Source organism: Dinoponera quadriceps, unplaced genomic scaffold (genome assembly GCF_001313825.1).
Source record: "Dinoponera quadriceps isolate SergipeBrazil2010 unplaced genomic scaffold, ASM131382v1 scaffold586, whole genome shotgun sequence".
In the NCBI taxonomy this organism is placed as follows: domain Eukaryota; kingdom Metazoa; phylum Arthropoda; class Insecta; order Hymenoptera; family Formicidae; genus Dinoponera; species Dinoponera quadriceps.
Genome location: NW_014554764.1, coordinates 63627 through 89961, shown reverse-complemented (window position 1 = coordinate 89961; position 26335 = coordinate 63627). Strand labels below are relative to the sequence as shown.

Sequence of the window (26335 nt, the reverse complement as noted above, 5' to 3'; positions counted from 1 at the left end):
GATGATCGATAACATTAGTCATCAAATACAAATTTTCTTTTGATAACATGAACCAAACAAAATGATTCTTAATTGTTTTCACTGAATATAAAAATATCTATGGAAACCTTCTCTCTCTTTCTCCCACCATGCGACGTTCGTCGTCGATTATCGCGGCAAACGGCATCAAGCTCAGGTGTAATGTTACGTTACACGATGTCGACTTACGCGGGAGAACGCGAGGAAGCGCGCCACCTTGCGACACTACGTCGACTACACGACTCCAAAAGGATAATTAATGCGACAAACGCGAACGAATGATAGATACACGCGACACGGATGTGCGCGCACTCAGCGCGGTCAGTCTTTAACTACGGATTTATAACGTTGATTTATGACCGCGACGAGCAGATACGGCGCAACTTCCTAATCACCGGCATTAGCGCACGTTAATGCGCATAGGAGGCGCGCGGTTTGGAGTTCCGCGAGAGAGAGCGAACCTGAAACAACCGCTCTTAAAACCGGCGTGTAAACTCGAAACTCTCGGAATCGTCGAAACACCTGCTCGCATTTCTCTCCATTCGCGCGCTGTATCAGTGAGAATTAATTTTCCCCGCGCGACCGACACGCGCATGCGCGCCAGGACGTAGTTAGCCCCGTTGTGGCATTTCCTTCCTTTCAATGACAAAAATCTAACACGGGCTCTCTCGCTCGTGGGTTTATTCATTCTCATCGTTGCCGCTTTTCCGCAATCGCAACTCTGTCTCGGCGGTTCGGCAGCCGCGGAGATATGTAAAAACTCGTACTTTCATTCGAAAGTACAAAACAAATGCGGCTGTACGAAGTAAAGTAGAAACTACTGTCAAAGAAATGCACTCGTCAAAGAAATCGAGCGGCGACTTTCCCGCGTGGAAATGCGCGCGATTTCTTCTCGATTAAGTTCCATCAGATCCCGCCGATGACACGCTGGCATTAGCTGCGATCGCGATGACCAATGTCACTGTCGTCATTACAGGATACCGGTGATCGCTGTGTCGCTCGGTTGACTGAAATTTCACGGGGAATCCGACCGAGAAGAACCTCGACGTCGTACGTCGGCATGAGAGCTTTCCCCCACGAACTGGCGTAACCACAAACATAAAACGTAAGTTGACAAACCAATCAGGATATCGCTTTAGGTTTCTGTCAACTCTAGAAGAAGTTGGAAGTGTAACTACATTGAGAAAAGAAGTAGAACCAACGAGATTCCGCTTAAACGAACGAAATTTTTCCCAGCATATCGTTTGGTCCGTTAAATAAATTACATAGTTGCTGTAATGAGTTATCAATTGATTCAACGATTGCGCTTTGACCAGCAATTGTATCAACACAACATATTGTTGCATGAAAACGTTATTTGTTCAGTGGACACGATACTTTTTGAATGGGGATGACTGCTCTTTTCTCAGTACGATATTCAGACCAACTAAGATTTTAACCGGTCGAATCCTAGTTACTTCTGTTTATGATCAGATTTACCGTTAAGAGAGAGAGAGAGAGAGAGAGTTCTATCCTCCTCTAGAGTACATAAATCTGAAATAATATCCCGATTGGTTCTTCAGCCTAAATTTACGTCTTGTGTTTACGGTTGCGGCAATTCGTGTGCGCGAAAGCCCAGAGAGAGTTACGTGAAGGCGCGCGCGGAAATGCTGACCTGCGAAAACCTAACTGTAAGGCGGCAGCACGTGAGGAGCTCACGATCGGACAACACGGGAACGGACACGAATTCCACGTTAACAAATACCGCCTCGCCGCAGGGTGCGACGATGCCGTGGCGGGCTCTTTTCCCTGCACCGGCCGCTGTATACGCGAGTCGGACTCCGCTCCGCGGGGATGTCCTCACGTTTTCCGTGTTGACGCGCGAGGGACTTCCCGGATCTCCGTGGCGTCTCCGTAAGCGGTCCTCCCTCGCCAAGTTCGCGGTCGCGGCGACTCTTACATCGCGAATGCATCCGTCTCGTTTCAAGGCGACCGCGAGAATCGGAGAGGGAGGCAGAGACGAGTCAGAGTTACAAATATAGCATCGGAGGATTAGCGCGGATGTAACATGTATAACACCCGAAGAATGCGTTGTCCGATACACAAAGAGATTTCCTTAGGTTTAATAGAATTTCTTGAATTGAAATCAATCTGTCTATTTTGGAGTAGAGCGAAGAAACGAATTTCTGATTCAACAAACAGGATTGCAATGATTGTCACGAGCGATAAACCATTTGAAAGAAGTCATGCCATGTTAGGAAAATATTGAAGAACTCTTTTGTTTCGGTGGAACATTATTTAATGTAATGAAATGCATTTTGTTTTTACTAAAAAACAAAATTTGATTATCTCTAAATATAAACTGTTTTCTCAAACGATATGATTCACTTTAGTGAAACAACATTTTCGTTCGAACGAAATGGTATTTAATATTAAATTATGTCGTTTGTAACAACCCCAAGTAAAAGAAACGCGTAAACTAAATTCAAAGAAATCTTTCTACGCACGTAAACCGACGTCAACTTTTTAATTTCTGATCAATGGGAAATTTGACTTCGTGAAATTTTCAATACCGACCGTTCTTAAAGAGAGATAAACTTGAAAAGTTATCTCTTGAGGAATTTCAAATAAAACGACTGCGGAAATCGCTATGGAAATCGCGCGAAAGATTTCCCGTTCTTAATATCTTTAGCTAACTTGTAGCATGAGGGTGGATTAATTGGATTAATTTAAACGTTCACGAGCGCAACGTTGCGACGATGCAGATTTTGAGATGTTTCCAACCGCGAGAGAGATTGATCATCCTCTTTAAGTGCGCAGCGTTCTGCCGCTCTGCTACGCGAGTGGGAATCGCGGGAATACATGCGGCTAAAGTGACTATTAGACCCGACGGTAATAGGCGAAAATAATTCGCGTAAGCTTAATTTCAGAGATATTTAGTGATCGCGAGGCGCATCAGCGCTGCTACCACAGTTCAACTTCCTCCTTCCTGCATGCGCCTATGCATTAATCGCATGCCGAAGCTATGCACGCGCACGAACTCGGAAGACAAAACGCACGGGTAAGAGAGCGAAAAAGATTCGTTAAGAGGATTCGTCAAACTCGCAGATCCAAATAGAAAATTGAGAAGAGGAGTGGACAAAACTGCATCAACCAAATTCTTTTCGCTCGACAAACGTGGGAAATGAAAAAGTTGATATCGGAGGAACGTTGTGAGAAAAGATGATGAGAGTTTTTGCTCATGTCCATGAAATTGGTAAGATGCGATCTTCGCGATGTTCTCCTCGCTATTTGATCGCTGTAAAAGTTGTGCATCGTCGGTGAGAAAAATTGACAGTAAAATTCCGCGAGACATTCCTTTTCATTTCAATGTATGCGCACGCGGCGATCTTTCTTCCGGAGAAGGCGCGAGCGTTAGAAAGCAAACAGGTAAACATGAACCACCGGAGGATACAAGAAAGTTGGCCGCGCTTCCTCCTTCCTATTCCTCGAATCTTCGTGTCTGGCGAAAATCGTATCGATGATAGGGCCGTGATAACAAACGAGCGACTCGCGTGCGGCTCGATCGGAGTTGCCGGCGCAATTTTCCGTATCGTGCGGCAAATCATTTCATGCGGTTACCGCGTGTCCATTTCCGCGGTAATTCCGATCTTCTTGCAAAAGTATCCGACCCCGCTGGCAATTCGGGTTGCTCCCGGTGAATATATGAAACACCGTTACACATCGCGATATTGAAGCGTGCAAGTCCGCTCTTGCATAAATAATTACTCCGATACACTTTAGCGAAGTATTTTTATTTGGTTTAAATAAATATTATTTTAATGTATCACTTTCTCGCTACGTTCAAGTCAGATTTAATCCAAGTAAAAATTTGCTAAGGAATATGGGAGTAATTATTTATTTGAATGTAGCTCTTTCTTCCTTTAATGCATATATATATATATATATATACAAGTCCCACGGTCGAACTGTAATCCAGTAATCTTATCACGAATGGATCAAGGGCGATTACAGGTGTGCGACTCGTTCGACTCGGCGGTTTGTCAAGCATCCGGCAACGGTGATGACGCGCTTCTTCTCCAGACCGTGTCCTAATTCGAATCGCGCACCCACTGCTCAAGGTGTTGCACGAGGTGTCGCGGACAGCTGCGCAAACCTGAACAGGTGGGTGCAAAGGTCAAGCGTAACGTCGGAACGCGTCGGAGCGGCGCGACGGTGCACGTGATGCTGAAGCTACGAGAAACTAGTCGTAAATCGAGGTGAGCCGAGGTGCCTCGCCGTAGGCGCCGATGTAACGGTGACGCTCGGGTCGCCTGTGGCCTCCTTTTTACGTGACGCGTTCCTCCTGCGGCTTCGGCGATTCGTGTAACTGTACATTCGTTCGTGTTAGCCCGCTTAAGCCGACCCGAGGAAGAGGCGCGTGAATACCTGGTGTCCCGATATTATACGCATTCATCGAACGGTCGAAAAATAAGAAAGAATGGAACACAAACTTCTTGCCTCATCTCTCGCAAAAGCGAAAGGGGATTTCGGTTTATCCATCGGACGAGGGTAAAGGTACGACCCTATCACGTAACACTTAAAACGTCTCCGAAGAACTCTCCAAATTCTTCTACTTAAGAGGATTGGGTGTATTCACGTTCAAAGCTAGTAGCGAAAAAGAAGGGATACACGGTTGAGGAATTTGAGGGATGAAATTTCCGGGGAATGCAGTTTCTAAGGAACGTCCGCGAAATTTTATAAGCAGAGAAAAATATCGTTCTACTGCTGAGAAAAGCGATTACTTCGTTTATTTTCCTCCTTTTAAATAATAGTTATCTTCAACAGAGAATGTTTTTTTTTGATAATAGTTTTCAAATATACTCATCATAAATTTAAAGAGAACTCATTATCAAATAGTCAAAAGAAAGATTTATTTCTCTTTTCCAAAATGTTATAGACCTTATCGAGGAAAGATTAAATTCGGTTAATTTGAATAAGCACAAGCCGAGGTTTGTTTTAATATTCTTAAGCGAAATAATTAAACTTGCTAGGATTCAAAATATATTTTGTATGAATTTGATGCTTGTACTAAATTTATGATATATTTGCGGATTTATATCAAGCGCTTGAAACAAATAACATTCAATGCAGCATGTATTTTTCTATGTGTATGAACGACGAGTGTTCATATTGAGAACCTATTCCTCCACGTGTGAGAATATGGAGAAAAGACTCAAGCCGCGGAATTTCACCCCCGAGCTGTGAAACAAGAGGAATCTCCTTCTCGTAGGCGACACGAGGAGAACTATGCGGGGATCATCACAAATACATACGCACACACGAGAGAAATTAGAAAACTACGCGGATATCAGCGCATAAATGGGCGCCGCGACAACATGATCTGCGTGCCGCGAAAGAACACATCGCGGCTTATCGCCTGCCTGCGTCTAATTAGCGTTAATGAAAGGGCGACGCGCAATGTTGAAGGCAATTGCGCGTGCGGCAAATGAAACGCAACTTCGGGCTGCGATTTATTCGGATTTATCATTGACTACTCGGAGAGATTGCGATGCCTATTTGTGATTACCAATCATCGGTGAAATCTCGAGCCGCGCTGATATTCCGGTCGAAATTTTGTATTAAATCTTTAATTCTGCAACACAGTAAAATCTAAGACAGAAAAATAACTTCTCACAATTTCAATTTCAATAATATACAAATTTATATATACAATTTTTATAAATCTTAATTCCTTAAGGGGCTAAATAATAATACCAGCTGCAAAGAATTATTTTGTTTTTCGGCCATCCAATTGCACATTTTCCGTGATTTTTTCCAACGGTACCCATACAATATATAAGTTAATCGGTCGATAAAGTGTTATTATTATTATTATCTCTACTTTGACGATATCAGAAATTTTCGTTTTCGCTGTTTTAACGTCAAAATAGGCTGTTCAAGATAGCGTTAGTATTAAATCTGTAGAATTAAAAGTCCAAGAGAGAGAAATTAATAGGTGTCAGTATCGCCAAAGTAGGTTTCTATTAGTCTACAGGCCGTATAAGCAGGCGCTAATCTTAAGAGCGTCCAAATTGCGCCAGCATTTCTATTTCGGGGCCCGTCGATTTCGTTTGCGTGTTTACGTCGCGGAAATTTCGCGGGGTGTGCGCAGCGATGATCGCGACTTGAGCGTTCCTGAGTCACCTCCTCCCGGGAACAAATGAGCGAGAAGTGTGCAATTACGATGAATTCCTTGAAACCGGGATCAGATCTCGCGATGTAAGCGCGAGGCTCATCACCGATTGCGCAACGGTGACGTGTAACAGATTCCGCGGTGTTTTCGCATTCGCTCTCCGACGCGGAGAAAACCGGTGCCGCTCATCGGCCACAATGGAGTGCCTCGTGAGACTTTGACACCCTCGACGTATCTCGATCGCTTCGAGAGAGACGAAGAGGGAAAGAGAAGTGCGCGGTATAACGGATCGCATCTCTCACGAAAGTAATTCTTTTCTCCGCGACGATATTGGGTCAAGTGGGGAATCAAGCGCGCTCCGATCAGAGTTTCTCACTGCTCGTGTTTGCTGCGCGTTAATTGAGAAATCAAGTCTCTCAACTCGCGCGCGCCCTCGTCGATTTGACCCCGGCGATTCGCTTGTCATAGACGATCTCTCGCGATATTGTTGAAAAAAAGATCTCGAAATCGTGAATAATTTACTCATGTGTGGATTTGGACGAGCCAGATGTTGGACAGGCACACCTCTCATTCGCCGCGCGGCAGGTTGATCACGCACGCGTTATCAGGAAGCAGGAAAGCGACGTTTATCAAGACGCCGTGTATCGCTGGACGTTGTCGCGTATTTCCTTCCACGCGAAAGCCTCACCGGCCTGACGTGGGAAAAAAAGGCCGTGCGCGCTCTGAGCTCGCGAGCGCCATGAGAATTCGCCCTTTGTTACGATTGCATATCCTCCCGAGGGAAAGAGAGCAGACCGGATAGAGCGGATCCTCGGAGCGGATCTCTATCTCGTTACGTGCGTTAATTCTTCGCACGGTGGTGGATCTCGTTAATGAATTAGTCGAAATTGCCTCGTCGCGTCCCTCCGGGCCGTATAAATTCGCCAAATGTCAGGCATGAGTCAACGCTCTTGAGATGACAGCGCATCTTCGGCGGCGGTTCGAGTTTCAGCCGCTATCGTCTCTCTGCTGCGCGATTAGCGAATCGTAATTTCATCGCGGTCTGTCATTAGCGGAGCGATTCGATTATCGCGTCGAAGTTCAGCCAACGATGCGCTTTATGCCGAGTTTCATCAAGCGGCGGCTACCGTTCGCAATAAAAGATATTTAATACTTATCTGACGCGCATTACGCAAGCTTCCTGTTTGCGCTACGGATATGGCGGCGTTGTTTACGGACGTACGGTAATAATAATATTTAATCGGTTGTCCAAGCGCGCCATTACGACGAAATTAATACACTAATCCCGCCGTCTGAACGTCGAAATGTCGAATTCATTCATCGAGGCGCCCCTTGAAATTTAATCGAAAGCCTTTCCAGCTTCTTTGGTTTCCCTCACGTTTCATCTCTTCATAATTACGTCGTAAGTATCAATGCTCCTTTCCCCGTTAACTTTATCCTTCAACTTATTCTTCTTGGATCTCATATTTCCTCTAGATCTTATTCTCCGACCTTCTCCGACTAAACGTTTCAATCGCATCCGATAAGCTATTTTGTCTAATTGAAACGATCCTGTCTGCGATACGCGTGCGATTTCCGACTCGTCGGTCCAGTTTCATTAAAGTTCAAGGGAGAAGATCGTTTCTGCTGCAGCCACAGGATGCAGTTCGGCGCGCTAATGCAGCGGACGCGTTGTCATCGTCACCCAGTATATGTCTCGCGAAGGAAGTGAGTAACAAGAAGAACCGGTCGACTGGTACATAACCGCTTCGTATCCGTCATTTTTCCTTAGCTGATATACCTGCTCCTCCCCTCCCGGTCTCTCTCTCTCTCTCTCTCTCTCTCTTTCTTTCTTTCTCTCCCTCCCTCACGTCTCCGTGCTCGCCCGTTCTGACTTTCCTTCGCTGATCACCGCGTGAATGTCACGTTGGCATTTTGCAACGAGTCACTAATAACCCGAGGTTACTACTGCCTTAATAATTCCCCCATTCTGCGCGAGAGAGAAAGACGATGAAGAGATATATTTCTGCGATATTCAACCGCTCTGCACGAGAAATCATCGTTAATCTTCATGGAGGCGAATAAGATATTTGCCGATATACGAAGGCGACCCACTGTCGCGATAATAGATCTCCTCGGAAATTTCCATACCCATATTTATTGAGACAATCTACTAGAGATCAATGGAAATGACATGTTTCGACATCTCGTTTGTACTTTCTAAGTATAATTTAACGACGTGTTATGGTCAGGAACTTGTATAGTAATTAATAATCAATTATGAATGAAAAATTTTCAATGTTTCAATATGTCGAAGCAATTCCTCGGTATAGATTGTAATTTATTATTACAAATTGTGCGAACCATCCGTTGCCAAAAGACCGACCTATACGCATCCAGAATTACACACACACACACACACACACACACAAAAGACACTTTAGTTCGCGTAACAAAATGCGGACCAGGCGAAAACCTGACGGTAAGAAATGACATCTTTGATATTTGAGGTTTCCGCGATGAGTAGAAACGTTTACCTTCAGGATCAGTGTCGCGTTTTTCGTGGATTTACTTCGTGGACCTTTCACGGACATTTCAGTTCAAGTGACTTTTTGTTATCGATGGCTGACGTACGACAGCCCAAAGTATTCCGTCACCGGTGATCGTTTAACTCTGTGAAGTGCCTTGCACTCAAAAGCTCGGTTTTCACCGAGATAACTGAGACAACGAAAGCAATTGGCCGAATAGAAATCTCTCACGGAAATCTTCCTGTTTCAACAATCGAGTTTTCTTTTCCCGCGCGGTACGAAAGCGAGTTGGTCCGCGAGTGATTTAAAAACACGGTACGTGATATCTTATCGAGGTGTCCGGTTAACAAGCCGCGCGAAACGGTGCGCGCGAGCGAGCGAGCGGTTCGCGCTGGCGTACGCCAGGGGGTAAAAGGCTTTCGGTGTTTTTCGAGCCGACGTGAAACTGGATCGATCTCGCAACTCGGCCAAACGTGCGCCGAGAAACGAGGCGTTCAAGGAGAAAAGAGGAGAAAAAAGTAAAAGACGCGAGAGGCAAAGAGGGAGGGAGAAAGAGAGAGAGAGAGAGAGACAGGTGGAGACGCGATTGCGCGATCCGGTTACGTCAAGGTGTATCTGTCTCAGCGAGTTTCTTGACACGAATCGGCCGACGTGATGGCGTGTGTCAGAAAACGCTTCTTGCCGATCCCACGGCGCGCGTAAAGGAAGTTCGCGGAAGTTTGCCGGGAAAATCCTTGGTGCCGCACTCTCGCGAAAATCCGCCGATTTGCGATTTTCCGCTGGATGAGCGTGAAAATAAGCAGAGAGGTGAAGGTAGAGAAGTGAAGAAGTAGAGTATAGAGAGAGAGAGAGAAAGAGAGAGAGGAGTTAGAGTTTATTCAACCCACGGGGGGTTAAAACTTCATCCAGCATACAACAGCGAAAGTACAATATGCAATTGCTAATAGATTTAATGCAACAAACTAATTTAATAAACCAAATACGAGAAAAAGTGGATAGAAAAAAAGCAAATTACAAAAAGAAGGAAGCACAATCACCGACCTATAAGCGCGTATTTGTAACACAGTAAAAAATTTTGTGTTAAAAATGGGATCACTGAAATTTTGTGTTACCTTATCATGGGAAACGTGTTGAAAAGTACAGAAATATATATTAAAAAGTAAATAAACATAATGTCAAATTAACACAAAACTTCTTTACTGTGCAATGCAGAGAATGCACTAAACATAGTAGAAAAAATAAAAGTGATGAAATAGAGAGAGAGAGAGAGAGAGAGAGAGAGACAGAAATAGAAAAATAAAAGGGAGAGGTAAAGAGGAGAAGGGGGAGGAAACAGACCAGCTCGTGGCACGCCGGTTCCGTCGTGTCGGCGCCGCGAAGCCGCGTTAGGATACGCAATTAGGAGACCGCGGCTGTTGTGCGTCGACGGAAGATAGGAAAATGTCGGCGGGGAGCGCAGATACACGTACCTCCCGACAGGTATGATTTGCATTCGCTTCTGGGGCCGGGGTTTTGCGGCGATCTCGCACGCATGACTGGCCCGTGCTGGGCACGCGCGCTCGCAAAACCGTAATTTCGCCGTGTGTTAATAAAACGCCTGCCGATGGATAATAACCCGGAATATATCGTCCGTTCACCGGTCGATACGGGGGCCGATGTATTAAAATTGCCAGTAGGAAACGCATTACAACGTCGCGAACAGCGTTTCTGAGAGATCCGCGTATCGGATAAAGTGTATTGAATACGACACACACGACGTGCGCGCTGAGGGAATATAGATTATTCCCGATTATTGCACCGGTAACCGGCAATTCTCGTAAAGCGCGCGGCTGCTCACTTGTCTTGGAATAGGATCTCGCTCTCAGAGAGCCGTGAGTGTTAAAAAGTGCAATAGCCAACGTTTGGCTGAAAATAATTGGAAACGACGTTGGCGTCGGGCGGCCTTTAGAAACTGCGATGTTGGCGGTAGAAGACGGCGGCATCGAAGAAATCGAGCTTGACGATCGACCTAATATCCACGAGAGTCAACAATAATTATCCGCACTCTATTTAAATAATATAATAGTAAATTCATACTGTATCATTATAATCTGTAAAATTGTTTACACGAGCTAGAAATGAAATTCATTAGAAAAATAGTAAAACATTTAGAAGTATTTCACTTTTCAATATAGTCTCTTGGATTTTCACGCAGACTGCGTACGGGGACCGTTAGGCTATCAGCGCTAACACATTATCTTATCTTCGTTCCTCATTAGATATACGACGAGGATAGAAAAACTCGTTAGCGGTGATCAGCGCTAATAGCGCGCTCCCCAACGTATCACAGGTGTTTTTACTCTTTCAGAAAAAGTGTATTACTAATCTACATAAATTTATAACACAAGTATGGATAATTATTGTGACCTATCGTCGTCTATGATCAAGGGGATAATAGTGTTCGGTATTAATAAACAGACACGAACGTGGTCGTGACTTTTTTATGCGCTGCGCCAATCCGCCAGACCAACCGAGCCTTCTCGAATGTGTCGAATGTGTAAAAACGCTTGGAAGAAAATTCTCTTATCGTGTTAATAACTCGGATAATTTAGAAGCTGATAGAGATCAACCAGAGCGGCTATCGGCCGTCGCCGATCGCACGAAACAGCTGCCGGAATAGTTGCGCGCCAGGTCGCGCGAAACGCTAACGTGATTTGAATTGGCGTTTCTCGCCAGTCACGATTGATAACAACACCGCGGTAAAAGTCGAACAAAAGATATTTTCCAACGACGATTTGTCAACCGGCGGACGCTTACATAAAACGCTCCCTCGCCGTTGAAGTCCCCGCCGCGGGCGGTGATTCGCCTCCTGCGGAATCTCTTCGACGTCGCGGCGTCGAGAATGGATAGTCCGCGATTATCATCGGCGAGGGACGCCCGCGACTGTCGATGGTGCCACGCGAAATACGTGTTCGCGTGTATGCCATAATAACGACACCCATGCAAATTACGTACACTGCATACCAATCCGGCAGTCGGCGTTCACCTTGCGCGCTTCCTCTCTCGCGGAGTTCGCGCAAGCGAAATGAAGATATCAGAGTCCGCTCGCTCACCGTATCTCGTCACGTCGACCTTTATAAGACGCCCTTTAAACTCCACGCACGTGAGAGCAACCGCGCGTATAATTTCGACGCACAGGAGAGGGGGAGGGGGGCGGGGGGTGAGATACGACTTTGCACGATGCTTTCCACAATTGCTCCAAGGATCGGTAAAACTCGTGAGAAACGAGAGTTACGCTTCAGCGTTCACCGTATACCCGTAATAATACGTTACCGATAGTATATCTTCGAGCAGGTATCAGATCGACTTTATAAGTTACGTGCTGGCCGCGCGTGCGAATTAACTTTATCCCCAATTCACGGGAATTTCCCGGCTTTTCCACGGTATTCCCTTACGTTCGTACGTGATATGGAAGAAGCTCGACACGATACATTCCAGAATTATCTTGAATACGCTCAAAATGTCTTACTACATTCCCCAGAAGGCCCGGATAAAAGATCACGGTGACGTCAAAATGATGAGATAATGACTATGATAACTCACTTTTCGACCGTGAACTGATCACTTTCTCGTCATTTTCACATGATTTTCCGAAGGGCTTGGAGACGTTCGGGATGATTTTAAGACGTCTTGCGCTACCTGGAGAATAGTCGAAGAGTGACTCGATCGCCGAGCAGAATAAAGTACGAAAAAATGATCGCACGTGTCTCTCACGTTGAATGTAAATCTCAGAGTTGCTTGAAGCTATCGAGGCGAGCTACCGTTTGCGCAACGCTTGGCGCACGTTTCTTTACTTCCGATGAAATTCGAGACGCCGCCGAGAGAATCGGTTTCAGAGGGGGAGAAAAAAAAAGTCTTTTCGCACAGAGCATCGGCTGCGTTCCGAGGCGCACCGGGAAAAGTGGGCGTCGTTTTTTCCGGACGGCCCGGTTTTCGAGCTCTCAAAAGAAAGAACGGTTGCCGAGAGTCGGCAGGTACACGTTCATGCGCTTTGACGAGCGCACGTTTCGAGCCAAGACGACGAAGTAAGTGCGAGACTTACCATGACTGGTGCACGTGCGCGCCTATATGTCACCTAATGCCGCAGTTGGGCGTCCAGCAGGGACATGTCTACGAGGAGGCCGGCGGAGGCAGAGGAGAAGTTGCGACTTGAAATCGGCAGTCTCTCGGCTCGTTCTTCTCTCTTTCTCTCTCTCTCTCTCTTTCTCGCCGAGTCGTTGCACCCTGCACAGTCAGCACGGATATCACCATACGTAAACACACATACACACCAACGCAAGCGTCGCGAAAATCGCGCCAACGTACACACGTGCGTACGTACGTAAGTGCGTGCGTGCGTGGATGCGTTTCCACTTGTGCACACACTTGCGGGGACACAGTACCTCGCGGATCACAGTGTCTCCCGATTTCCCGGCTCGTTCTCTCGGCCGGCTTTATCACGGCCGACGGGGACGACTATCCAAAGAGTCGCCGCGCGACGATCAACATCGGGTACCGGAGAGAGAGTTCGGTGAACCGGCCGGCAAGAGGACACCATCCCCCGGCGGGAATGAAGTATATCGCGCGTTTGTTCTCACACTGAAATAAAAAGAAAAGTGGATCACGCGCGCGCGCGAGGATCGCTCGTGTGGCCGGTCCACGGTGTACAGTTACGCGCGGCGTAAGAAGGGCAAGAGAAGCGACGGATTTTCAACTTGGCGGACACCGACTGAGCCCACGACCGGCAGGTAGGTGAGCCGTCGCCCCTCCACCAAGTCGGTGCCGCACCACCACGGCCGCTCACCGTTCTCCATTCTCATTTCCTTCGCTTCACTTGCCCTCACCTCCTTCTCCTTTTCCTTCTTCGGCCTCCTTCGCTCCTTCCGTCGTACCAGCACGCTTCCCGCGGTTTCCCGCAGAGACGGCTCTACGCGCCGGCCGAACTGGGTGAGAGATCGTACGTGCGTTCTGTGAAAGTGTACGCCGATGGATCCTCGCCGCCTCTGCGAGCACTTCCGAGTCCTCTCGTTTGCTTCTCGTTGCGCGGACCGTCCGCCACGAGTGCCCGAGTAGAACAGGAAATCACCGTGACGTCGAAATTTCGTCGAAATGACGCATACGTGACTACGAAAAACCCACTTTTCCATCATTTCCCCATCATTCTGACGTCATCGTCTTCTTATGTTCCACCTAGATAGGAGCGTTCGGAATATGTAGCCGTCGCGTGACGCACTTTTTGTAGAAATCTCGCTAGGTTTAATCCGCCTTAGATTACAATGAACACCTTCGCGTCTATAGTATCCTCATATCTGCATATACGTTGCATTTGGGGCGCAAACGCGATCCGTATGCGTGATCTTTGCAAACAATAAGCGTATTCATTGAGGGTTTTCTATCGAATTATATACATGGAAGAGAACAAAAATTCAATATTTCTCCACTGTAGACGCTTTTGCTGTAAAATGTGTCGATGCGACACGAGAGCGAGGCATTCACCTTGAACTGCGATCAACTGTAGCTCGGTACATGCAGAGATGTTTACACGTATGCACGAGGATTTCGTACTGAACTAGTAAGGTCTCACCGGAGACTTCGCACGTGGCAAGAGCTAATAAATACTTTGGTCGAAATCCTCATGCGTATGATTGCCTGCATAAACAATTATCTCGCGATATTCATGAACAATAAATTGCCTAGGGCACCGATATCTATAGTGCCGCCTCTGTCTCCCTCCCTAATGTCGCGCTACCGTGGCTTATTAACGTACAAGTGGCGGGCAATAATCATTTGTGTTCTCGAGTTGAGCGATCGGCGTTAACGAGATTATGTCCCGCATAATCACGCATCTTTCGGCGAAATACTATCACGGTCGGACTACACAACGCCATGAATAATGATAATGCAGTTACATACAGTTCACGTGAACATGACTCGACACAAATGCAGATTAAAAGGTAGAATCGCAGCAGGTGTAGGTATGCCGTGATATGCGATCTATGAAATTTATAAACACTTCAATATTAATTTAACAGAAACTTGTGGAAAATTCAGAAACGTAAATTTTCTGCAAGTAGGTCGTTTAATGTGCGTAAAACTTCACAGTATATGGTTGTTTGGTAGAAATCATATGTGTTAGTGAAGTATCAGCGACAACAGGAGGAAAACAATGGTTCTTATTATATTAACGTAAATATATTTAACTAATTTTTATTTCATTGGTGTCTCTATAAGCAATTAGTGAGATGCAATGACAACATCTGGCGTATCGTCCTTTTCTTCTTCTTCTTCTCCTTCTATGGCTACGCTATCTTTCGGTAGATACTGTTCAAATTCAATCTTGAACATTTCCGACGTGAGTGGGCTCGTAAGACGAACTCTGTTGAAGAATAACAACTATATAATTATGCAACACCTAAAGAACTCGGTCGCCATTTTACTGTGTATGATTCTTCAAGTCACCTTGTGATGAAAGGTCCTGGTCGACGTGGCTTTGCATCGTTAATGTCGTTGATAATGGCAACGAGATTTTCTTCTAATTGCTTTACATCCATATTAAGCTAAAACACAACAAATGGATTAATGATTATTTCAGGCTGTTCAATTGGTGCGATATAACGATGGTTAACCCTAAATCTATATTTAAGATATAAAATTACATAAATATATAATTTCACAAATAACATGACATTAAATATGACATTAGAAAACTTACCGTCCCGATTATGACATCTGTGGTGCCGTAAGATTTCTGCATTTCATGCTGCTTTGCTGTGTACTTCACACCGTTCACAAATTTCGTTACGAGCATATTCATATCAGTACCCAAAGTACCTGATAAAGCATAAGTCATATGATACACGTATCACAGGTAAAGTTCCGAAATTTAATTGATATATATATATATTTCTACTTACCAAATTTAGAATTAGGAAATTTTTTCTTCATGATTCCTCTAATTAGCAGCAAATCAGGTAATAGACTTGGTTCTGATACAATGATATCATACTCCTTGATTGAGAGCTTTCCTTGCTAAAATAACACAGATCCCACAAGCAATGGATTAGAAAATGTAATCTACTTGAATTCTAGGTATATGTTATACGATTACTATTATAATATTTTATATTTGATTAAAACGGTAATATTATTCTTATATACCTGAATCTGTTTTATTAAATCTTTACCACCGTACAAATGTGCGCCAGCATTTTTTGCAATATCTTGCGTTTCAGGACTCTTGCAAAATGCCAATATCTTCCTGACTTGGCCATGTTCGAATCCATTTGGTATACACGCTATTTTCGTGAAATTATCGACAAATTTCGTTTTTTTCATACCCTAATGATACACGATATTATACATGTATGTGTATAATGAGCAATTTAAACATATGTATCTCTTCCTACCTGCATATCTAATTCTACGAATGCTTTTAAGAAAGCATTTGGCGAGTTATAGATAGTGGGATGATATATTTCACGATGAGCCTGTACAGCTTCTTCGAATGAATATATTTTCCATTTGTGGTCCTTTATAATCCATATATTATCTATAGCTTCTGTCTTTTTACTATCATCGTCTATGATATCGTTTAAAACCAAGGCCTTCTTCTTCTTAGCTGCACTGTTGGTAACATGTAAAATAAACATAATGTATGTATTCATCTTTGCGTGTACACTATATCAAAATATATGAATAGATATAGAATGAAAAATAAACAATTCAATCATGGAACAAGAGATATAATGATATTATTCACAAATGTTATATGAACTAAGTACTTACGCTTGCGCCGCTCTCAAGTTATGCGGAATAAAGCCCACTTTCTCAATAACCACTTTGACTTTTTTCTTCCTCGCTTTTTCTCTAGTACCTTTTCTAGCGGCATAATTCCGTGTTTGTAAAAAACTGATTGGGAGAAAATTATAGTTTATCGCATGTTTGTAGGTTGAAGAGAAACTATTTAGTAGCCAGCCTGCAAAACACATCGGTCGAAGAAAACTTTCCTATAGATATGAAAGGAAGTGTAACACTGTTTCTATTTATTCAAGCAAATAACACAGGTATAACCTGAAAGGTTATAATATATGAAAACTATTTTTACAAAGAAAGGCACTTGTTATAAAGATCTCATTATTATCTGTTGCCTTATAACGATTAACAAAATCACGAAATTTCGGTGAAATTATTTTGTCATTCGATTTAACGGGAAATTTGAAGAATTAAGATAAAATATATACCTCCAACAGCTACCGCCATGTTTTATCAAACGGTCGAGGTTAGGAGCGAACCACGATCTATCGATAACTCGAAGTCCAGTTACGTTTCCGATAAAAAGTTCCGATTATCCTTTTGATGTTTTCAAATTATGAATGAAAATTTGCGAAATTCGAGTCGTGTTATTTAAGAAATTTTACTTTGTCGTTGAATCATACATGAAAATAAGAAAAGATTTAATCAGACGTTGTATTGTACTACGACTATATAGATGGTGGCGGCTCGTAGCGGAGACTCGCAAACTATTACAAAAGTAGTCGAGATCCGAACCCTCTCGACATAACTTGTTTTTTCGCGATATCGCTAAATAGTTCGTTAAAATTGTCTCCTGTGTACATTGATATATTAAAAAAAAGATTTTACCTAGTCTAAAAAATGTTATTTTTAAATATAATTCTCTAAAGTGTCCGCTTCAAGCAACTGTTATTTTCATCAACAAATCGAAGTTATATTACGACAAACTTGCAGGTTAGAAACTTTTTACTTTTAATTTTTTCAAGTGGTATGATCTGACGACATATCAGATGGACTTTTAGTTTTAAATAATATATATTTCAATGAAAAGTTAAAACTTTTTTTATTTTCACACAGCACGCCTCCACAGGAAATTGAATAGAGTTTCATTCTTTACGTTCCAACAATGGTAAAACTTTTGTCTTTAGAAATAAAAATCCATCTGACCTTACAACAAACTGAGTAAAAGAGAATTAATATTTTTTTAACTGATTGAATTTGGATGAAACATTAAATAAGTTCGTATAATTAAATATATTTTTTAAATTAAAGAATTCGCCAAATAAAAGTATCGAATTGCGTAGATTTCAGATACCTATGCGCACAAAATACCATGTATCTGTTTCTTCTATTTTTATCTGTTCCAATCTTGTAGCATTAAAAGGCGAGAACATTTATAAATATTAATTTCAGGAATTTATTTAACGCTGCGGTATAAGTGATTCCACGTGCGAGACTCAGCGATCGTTCATTTCGGCATTAATATTTATGCTACAAAATGAGAAAAATAGTCCCAGCGAGACTTTCACTTGCCAGCTCGGCGAACGCTGCTTCTGTGTCTCGAGGTAAGACGTTACAGGACACCGACACGCACAATTTGTCGCGGGACCATCATCCGTCGTTCTTTCCTCTTCTGCTCGGTGAAGGGTGCCGCGCGTACGGCACCGTCGGGTCATTAATCGCCGACCGACTCTCGAGCGATGCACATTCGTGCGTGCAACACGCGTCTCGAAGGCCCTCGTATCCCGCGTTAACGGTTGTTCCTTAATACGACACGGAGAAGGAGACGACATGCCTTGAGGAGTCCCGTCGTTTCTTCGGGTGCGGAAGACGCGTTAAAAATCGGCTCGCTTATCGAGCATATCGTTTCCGGACAACTGTCGTCCGCCGAGGTGTACGCGCTAAGGTACTATTTAACTCGAGGCGAGCCCGACTAGCGTAGAATTTTTTCGTTTAAGTGAAAACAAGTTCCCAGGAAGATATTCTGTTCTAGTTTTCTGGGGAAATAAAGACCGGTCGATAACACGAAGAACGAAGGTCGTTCTACCAGGGATTGGGGGATTAAAGGATCTTCATTCGGGATTCAGGTAAGTCTGAAAATAGCGGGCTTCGCTATCGCGTTGTCTTTTATGTTCTTTTAGCCTCTTTAAACTCGTCCTTCCACATTCTTTGCAGCCCAGGTATGTTTTGTGACTTAAAATAACCGCGGTCCTCGATAAGGCTTCGCGTCAAAGTCCCGATATTCCGTCGTGCGCGTCACAATATTTGTATTTGCAAAAGATAGGCTTTCTATCCGACAATACTTTCTTGAAATATTTTTTCGTCTTATAAGGTGTATCTTATTAATCTTTCCTGAAATATTCTTTATATTATCTTTATTCTTACTTTTTATCTTGTAATTGGTAACAATATGTATTAAGTGCGTACGAATATGTTTGATGAAAAAATATTATCACTTATACAATTATGAAATAAACGTTGGATCGTCCACAATACATATCTTGAAATGTGAAATTTATATAAATGAATAAGAGATGCACAAAAAATATTCGTTATTAAATTAGAGACAATTATGTTTTATTATACGGTCAGTCGACCGTGTTATAATATTGTTTGAGCTGATTAACTTAGCTGAAAGCTTTTTTAAGTAACCGTTTTAAAATATAATACGGTTCAATAGTTGGGTCTTGAGAGTCGATTTGATAAGGTTTAAGTTTTCGATAAGTTTCATGTGTTTCTACGTTTCAACTACGTTCCTACGGACTGTGGTTGATCTTAATTAAAATATCTATGTAGCCTCAACGAGTAATATTTCAGAATTAGAGAGAATTCGTATAAAATTTACACAAATATATGTAAAGAAAACTGTATTAAATATAAAGATATTTAAATATAACGATACTGCTCGCACAAATTCATCGTAGATATCTGTTAGTTATTTGGAAATCCTTTCGAAACGTGCATATTCTCTCGATCGAGGAGAATTTCTACAACGGTAAAATATAATCTTCACAGTTCAATTTCTATTTAAATAAACTTTATCGTGATTTCTGTTCGCGGATACGCTTACACTCTTGTATGTATCACTGACGGTGTATTGCTTTCGTAACCGAGTCAGACAGTTATCTCGGAACATGAAATCGAGACGACATGGAAACGTCAAGTATCGGATTTTATCTATACGTTATCTTCGAGATGTTAATGCTCGCGTAAATGTAAATTTCGCGTCTAATAAAACGGTCGTATATATTTAAAAACGGAACAGTTGATTGATTCCCACTATTTATATGAAAGAACTAATGAGCGTGTGGTGGCTTTCAAAGGAGTACCACATTCATATATCCAAGAATAAATGATTTAAATTATTTTTTTCAGAACTCGTACTCTATCCATTAAATCTGGTTTGCTTCTCATGACATTTAGAAAACATTAATTCTGTCCTCAGCAAAATTAACTCAATATTTGCATCGCCTGTATCAATGTGCAATCTGTAACAAGAAACACGCATATTTTCATCGCGTCGATTTCAAAACCTGTCTTGTTACCCTTGAAATATACACAATCTACTATAATCAAATGTCATTGCTTGATGCAACCTGTCGGAAAAATATTCCTTCATCAATCGAGATTCATTCTCCCTCGAAGCATAACGATAGTTGTTTGTTCAAAATTCGATGCTGTCCTTTGAGATCATTTTTTTAAGTAAGAAAAAATAGACAAGCTTATAAGAACCTAATCGCAGCTGTTGTAGCAATTTAAATTGTGAGCGGATAATATAAATATTTAACGTGTAATTACGCCAGGCACTAAACTAATCTCTAGTCAAACACACGCGAGGAATCGACCTTTCACGCTAAATAAATTCTTACGTGTGATCCCAAGCATATAATATTATATTCTCCTTAAAACCTTACCCAATTAATGAAGAAATTAATACAGCATTTTTTTACTCCGAATTCTGAATAATTTTTCTATTAAAAGAACATTACATTAATAATATAATATAATATAAATACATATAAATATAAACACATTAATAATATAATATAATTGCAAAGACGAATCTCTTTTCGGCATATAAGTTTTTTCATTATCCCAGTAAACCAATTTATTACGCTCTGTGTACAAGGAGAAGACAAACAAAAAATACAACTATTGTAGTATTTGAGGTATAGTAAGTTGAGGACAAGCATAAAGGGCATTCAAAGGCGCAATATTCGTCATTAACAATGCCGGTACACCGGCACAATAGAATGAATTAGTTGTAGATCCGCTAAGAGGCTCGAAACGGTATCTTGTTTAAACACCTGCACATGTGTGCCGTGGCATCGGCGATAATGACGTGAAAGTGCATCCATAACGTCGCCCCAGAACAATTCTACCCGTTCTGCCCGGCTTAAGCTCGTGGGAGTAAATTGCTGCAAACTCTTTGGCCGGTCTAAATGCTGATCTTGTCGCGAGATCGCGTGCGATTGTCTCTTTAAATGTCTCGGCGAGACACCTGTCCGAGATTTACCGTTACGCGTTCCCGTCGATGTATGTATCGAACATCATGAATGTCATTCATATGTGTCGATTATTGATAATTGTACAACTCCACAACTATCCCGACGACGTATATACTGTAAAATTACAACGGGTAATTCATGGACTCGAGGCCGACAGGATCGCCGTTCCGCAGAAGAGAAATGTACCCAAGGATAGTGGAAGTTAATTAAAGAATGGCCAGCAATTAATATAACAGGATCGTCGTCTCGCTCAGCTCGCCGGCGCGATATTAATACAAATTCCGGCGCATCTATCACCCGTGAAATTGCGAGAGACGTAATTCTCGAAACAAAGAAACTGAGTTTACACAGTCCGTTTGAAACACGTCCCATTAAAAGCCACTTTCGGAATGTCGCATTTATCACATACCGGGCGATGTGCGTAACGGTTTACACGTGATTTCGATCTTTACGCACGGTTTCACAAAGAAGCGTTGCAGCTAACGAGAGCGCGAGGGTCTTCTGTCGAAATATCCTCCTTTTGGACGAGTGTGACGTACGTACCTTGGCGCACAATCGAGACACCTTCGTGCCTTCGTAAGGTGACTCGAAGAAAACGGCAAATAAGGATCAAAGGGAGAAATAAGACCGAATGGAATCAGACAGAAACAAGAAAGTCGGCGGAAACGAAGATAGATGCAAGATGATGACGGGGGCGATGATCGGCAGACGTGATCGGTAATATGGCGGAACCGTAAGACGAGTTAAATCAGCCGGAAAGGATCAGCGAGAGAGACAAGCCGGAAGTTGTGGGAGCGATACGAGCGGGAGCAGGAAGAGACGGAGGAATACGGGAACAGACAGGGAGAGAGAAGAACCACCAGGATGGATAAGAGACAGGCGTCCTTGCTCCGGACTAGTCCGTAACTGTGTTCTCGCGGGCGCCGTAGAGAACCGGTAATGACGTGAAAGTGCATCCACAAGCGAGAAGCAGACAAGCAAGCAGGCAAGCAAACAGGCAGGCAGGCCACCGTTCTCCTAGCAGTCTCGCCTCGAGTCCAGGACAATCCCCTGGATCGCGGTTGGCCCCGTAGCTGGAGAAATTGTCTGCCTCTCGACGATCAAAGTGCTCGCCTGACCGAGGTGGCGAACGTCTCGTTCGCTGCGCGATCGCTCAGTCGCCTCCTTTCCTCGAGTGCGTTTTCGCCGCAGCTGCGACCCAGCAGCGCACCTGCGATAGTCCCAACACCGGCAACACGTGTGTCCGAGACGGTGCTCGCCTTCTTTCCGACGAGGACACGGCCGCTCCGGAAGTGCTTGTCGCTGCGCGACGTGACCCTACGCGGGATTTTGTAAAAAACTGCGGTTGTGCCCAGGCCGAGTTTTTCCACCGGTCGGAGTGGTTGTGACGGTATTTCGCGGGACATTGAGTGATTGAAGGTACGAATAAGGGCTGGAACACAACCCCCTTCGTCGTTTCCCCGTGAACTTCGGATGATCACGGCGTGACGGTAAAAATCGGGAACGCTCGTCGTGCGATGTAATTCATGTGAGAAACTGAAAACTATACAGAGAAAAAAATTACTCTGTTTATTATTCTTTTTTTAAGTAATGATTATTTTATTTTGGAAAGAATGTTTTCTTGATAATAATATTAAAATATACTTATTACAAATATTAGAAAAGCTCACTATCATTTGTACAAGAGAATTTGTTTTTTTTTTTTCAAAAATATTATAAACTTTATCGATGAAAAGTTAAATTCGGTTAAATTAAATAAGTAAACAGAAGTTTTGGTTTTAGTGTTATAATTTAATATTCTTGATCAAAGTATTAAATTTACTGAGATTTAGAATATATATTGAATAAATTATGATGGAATTATGATACATTTGTGGATATATCCACAATTTATATATATATAAATTCATGAGATACTTATGATGGAATTATGATACATTTGTGGATATATAAATTCATGAGATACTTGAGACAATATTTACTTGAATGCAATATGTATTTTTCTTCATATAAAGACATGTTTCGTACGTCCTATCTTGAGAATTTAGATAAAATCTGAATAATTAAACCTAAACCTGTTCTACGATAATATCGGGACATCGTTTGATGGATATCAGTTTTACGTATGGACGTCGTAGATCTGTAAGATGATAAAGTGTATATCATGGCATGAAATGTAACCAAATTACATACATGAGCACATTACATGAGCTTTTTTTATACACTCCTCTGATTACTCCGATTATCGGAGAATTGAGATTGAAGAACTGAGATTCAACAATTCGGCGGATTAAAGTGATAAATAATTTGAGAAATTGATGTTCTTTAAGAGAAGAAAGTGTTTGCAGATGATATAAAACAGATACAATTTATGGGCTTTAAACATCGCGTTATACCGCCTCGTTAAAACCGAAATGTTTTATACATGAGAGTGCATCTGGACATCTTCGCGGACTCTTCTAGGACTCTTGCGTAATTCTCATCTTCATTTATGACTATTCGATATATATATATATATATATCACATCACGATTTTAGTCTTGAGATCAATATAACTTATGATATGTTTTGAAATTAAAATGAGACCATTATAACACGCATAACATGAATGTACGAAAGCAATTTACTCATTTTCTCCACGTTCTACAATCTAAAGTTTACATAAGTGCGTTTCGAAATCCTAAACGCAATAATTATATCATACGCGGTCTCCAAATTTTTACATAATAAACATTTATGTCATTCTTTGCCGTTCAACCGTGAAGAATCGCATTGAATTGATTAATACCTTTCATTGCGCATAACAACACTCAAACGTATCATTCGCACATGTGCAGCGAGTAACTTACATTGAAAATATCACATTCTCAACAATTCTCAACATATCGCGAGATATCAACGCGTTTTGCAACGAACACTCATTATTTTATTAAATAATACACCAAGTTTTATCGATAGAATTTCTCTGCCCGTCAGAATGAATCGGTATTTCGAAAGAATTACTAGCCACAATTTCTGAACTAATAAACAGAGATCAGTCAATAAAGTTTCGAGTTTAAAAGCAATAAAATTCTTATCCCCGTTCATCCAAGGAACGGCCGTTTGTACTAACCTAGAGTATCGGAGGTTTTAACGACGGCCAAACGGGTCGTATTGTTTACGTGTTTCCTCCGCGATACGCACGTTCGACACACTTCTGTGCGAGAAGGCGACCCATAAACCGCCGCCATTACCTCGAGAATAATCGCAGCGGTCGCTATTTAAATGTTCCTTCCTTACAGGAACGATCAGGACGCCAATATCTTCGCTCGGGAAAGACCGGGCTGCTGAGGAATCGGTGGGAGGGAACGTGCTTTGACGATCTGCAATTTCGCGGCTGTTAAGGCGGAGGAAACAGTCCGGAAAAAACACCGTGGAAGATCGTCACCCTCGAGTGGCCGTCCGAGATCATCGTCGGCGAGGACACGCGCGCTCGGTGCAACGGAATCCCACGATGGTCCTCGCGGCTCCCAGTCGAGTCCTGGAAGAGAAGCGCTAAACGAAGCGCGCGAGGAACCGCAGGCAGAAAAATGACCGTCGCGATGGAGCACAAGCGGAAGAGCTCGTGGGACTCGAAGGTGAGAGAGATTCGTACATGCGGCTCCGTGCACTTTCCCTCCGCCGTGCGTACTTTCTTCATTATGCCGGCGCGTCATTAATTAGGGAGCGTGCCCTCGTGCGAAAACGTCGCGCGGGCAAAAGCGACGTGCGAGTCGAATGGAAACGTTAAAACCGCGGCGCGCGATGAATTGTCTGTCGGTACGAGATGAGACGCGAGTGACGGAATATTGCGTTTGTGTGTGTGTGTGTGTATGCGCGCACATGCGGGACACTTTCTAGTCCCCCCGGGATCGATCTTCGAGCCTCTAACGACTCGCAACACTCTGACACCTCGGGATGCTTCGTGATAAAGGTGAACGCGTGCGAACAACGGTCCGAGAGTGCACTTTCGAACGCATTGCGTGTAAACTTCACGTACGCGCGCCCGAGCACGCACTTTCTTCGTTTGTTTTTCTTTTTCTCCCCCGCGCTCGACCCGCGGTTTTATCGATTTGATTAGAAACCGCTGTGCGAGTAGAAAACACGAAATGACATAATGTTGCCGCTTCGCACCGTCTGACGCAGCGCTATGCTTTCGTCCCGTTCGCCGGCGTTTCACGGACTTCGCGAACAATCACTCGGAGAATAATATACCCGCCCCTTCAGCTATTATCTAGAAATAATCGCGGACGCTGCGGGACGGTGGAACAATCGCGAGATGGAAATAATCGCTCTCTCATGAAGGGAAAGAGAAAGAGAAAGAGAGAAAGAGAGAGACTCTCTCCAACGTCGCTGGATGTTCGACTCGATGCATCGAGCTCTCGTGGCGCGACACCAGGGCGCGAGAAAGCGCGCAGTTCTGATTATTTAATTGGACTCTCTCACACGACAACGCGAGGTATTATACTATTTTTCGCTCGCGTGCAAAATGAGCGAGGCTAATTTTGTTCCCGGAGATCGCGCCGGTGCGATCTACCGGCCTGTAAGAAGCGACGACGTCCTTTCGAATGAATCAAGCGGCACACCGCGTGCAATAACTACGGTGAAAGTTGCGTTGCGGGCGCGTATCAACGCGCGCGTTTATGCTCCTCTTCGTCCTTCGATTAATTTCTCCGATTTATTCCCCTGCGCCCTGTCGCGATGCAAAGGTCATCGAGAGGCCAACGGAGTCGCCGGGAGAAGGAACTAACCTTGAACTCGTACATTGCCGATATTCAATTGTCGATGCCCCCGAAAGTCTTGCGATTTCTCGACCCTGCAGCCTTGTTCTGTAACTTTCAACGACGATATCGTTGTTATATTGTTGTAAAAAATTGACTTTTTCAAAAGAGGTAAATAAAAGAGCCAAGTGCACGCGAATAACCATTCTTTTTATATATTAAAAAATGTCCTAATTTTTTGCTTTAGGATGTCTTTAGGAGGCCGCAATGAAATGTGTTTATGAAATTGGAAACTGAAAATTAATCATTTTCACTTGGCGTTAACCTCTTGACATCATTATTTTTTTGAGAATATAAGATTAAATAATATAGCTCAGAATTAATGTTTAATATAATGAATTTAATTTAATATAATAACCTTCTCTCAGAAACAATTTTTTTAAATAAAAAATATTCAAGATAGTAATAGTTATTGACTTACTATATATTATATCTGCGCAACGATCATGTAACGACAACGACACTGTTAAAAGTTACGGAATAGGTTTCCTGGATATTCGTTGACACGTTGAATTCTACGGTAGTTACTGGTGACTGACA

At 43.1% G+C, this 26335-nt stretch overlaps 3 protein-coding genes across 8 annotated transcripts in view; 1 reads left to right on the top strand and 2 right to left on the bottom strand.

Moving 5' to 3' along the window:
- LOC106741596 (protocadherin-15) overlaps positions 1 to 13434 on the bottom strand; it is a 130417-nt gene extending 116983 nt beyond the window's left edge. Inside the window, exons 1-2 of one of the 3 annotated variants that reach the window (XM_014613744.1) lie at positions 13040 to 13434; positions 12761 to 12942 (exon numbers count right to left, since the gene is read on the bottom strand). In XM_014613744.1, coding sequence (XP_014469230.1) covers positions 12761 to 12763 — 3 coding nt within the window. In that variant the 5' untranslated portion in view covers positions 12764 to 12942; positions 13040 to 13434. Of the gene's footprint in view, positions 1 to 12760 lie in introns of all 3 variants that reach the window. The other 2 variants (XM_014613745.1, XM_014613743.1) reach the window with 2 other exon arrangements.
- Positions 4265 to 26335, top strand: part of LOC106741598 (atrial natriuretic peptide-converting enzyme) — a 40759-nt gene continuing 18688 nt past the window's right edge. The window contains exons 1-4 of one of the 4 annotated variants that reach the window (XM_014613750.1): positions 4265 to 4554; positions 17902 to 18053; positions 18482 to 18575; positions 24278 to 24613. In XM_014613750.1, the coding sequence (XP_014469236.1) occupies positions 24566 to 24613 (48 nt within the window). In that variant the 5' untranslated portion in view covers positions 4265 to 4554; positions 17902 to 18053; positions 18482 to 18575; positions 24278 to 24565. Of the gene's footprint in view, positions 4555 to 13403; positions 13446 to 17198; positions 17443 to 17901; positions 18054 to 18185; positions 18395 to 18481; positions 18576 to 24277; positions 24614 to 26335 lie in introns of those variants that run through there. The other 3 variants (XM_014613749.1, XM_014613748.1, XM_014613751.1) reach the window with 3 other exon arrangements.
- On the bottom strand, positions 14889 to 17046 carry LOC106741599 (39S ribosomal protein L1, mitochondrial). The gene is made up of 8 exons (XM_014613752.1): positions 16938 to 17046; positions 16483 to 16672; positions 16104 to 16320; positions 15856 to 16035; positions 15612 to 15726; positions 15410 to 15528; positions 15157 to 15254; positions 14889 to 15073 (listed from the first exon to the last, which is right to left on the bottom strand). The coding sequence occupies exons 1-8, from the start codon at positions 16954 to 16956 to the stop codon at positions 14932 to 14934; spliced, it is 1080 nt and encodes a 359-aa protein (XP_014469238.1). The 5' UTR covers positions 16957 to 17046; the 3' UTR covers positions 14889 to 14931.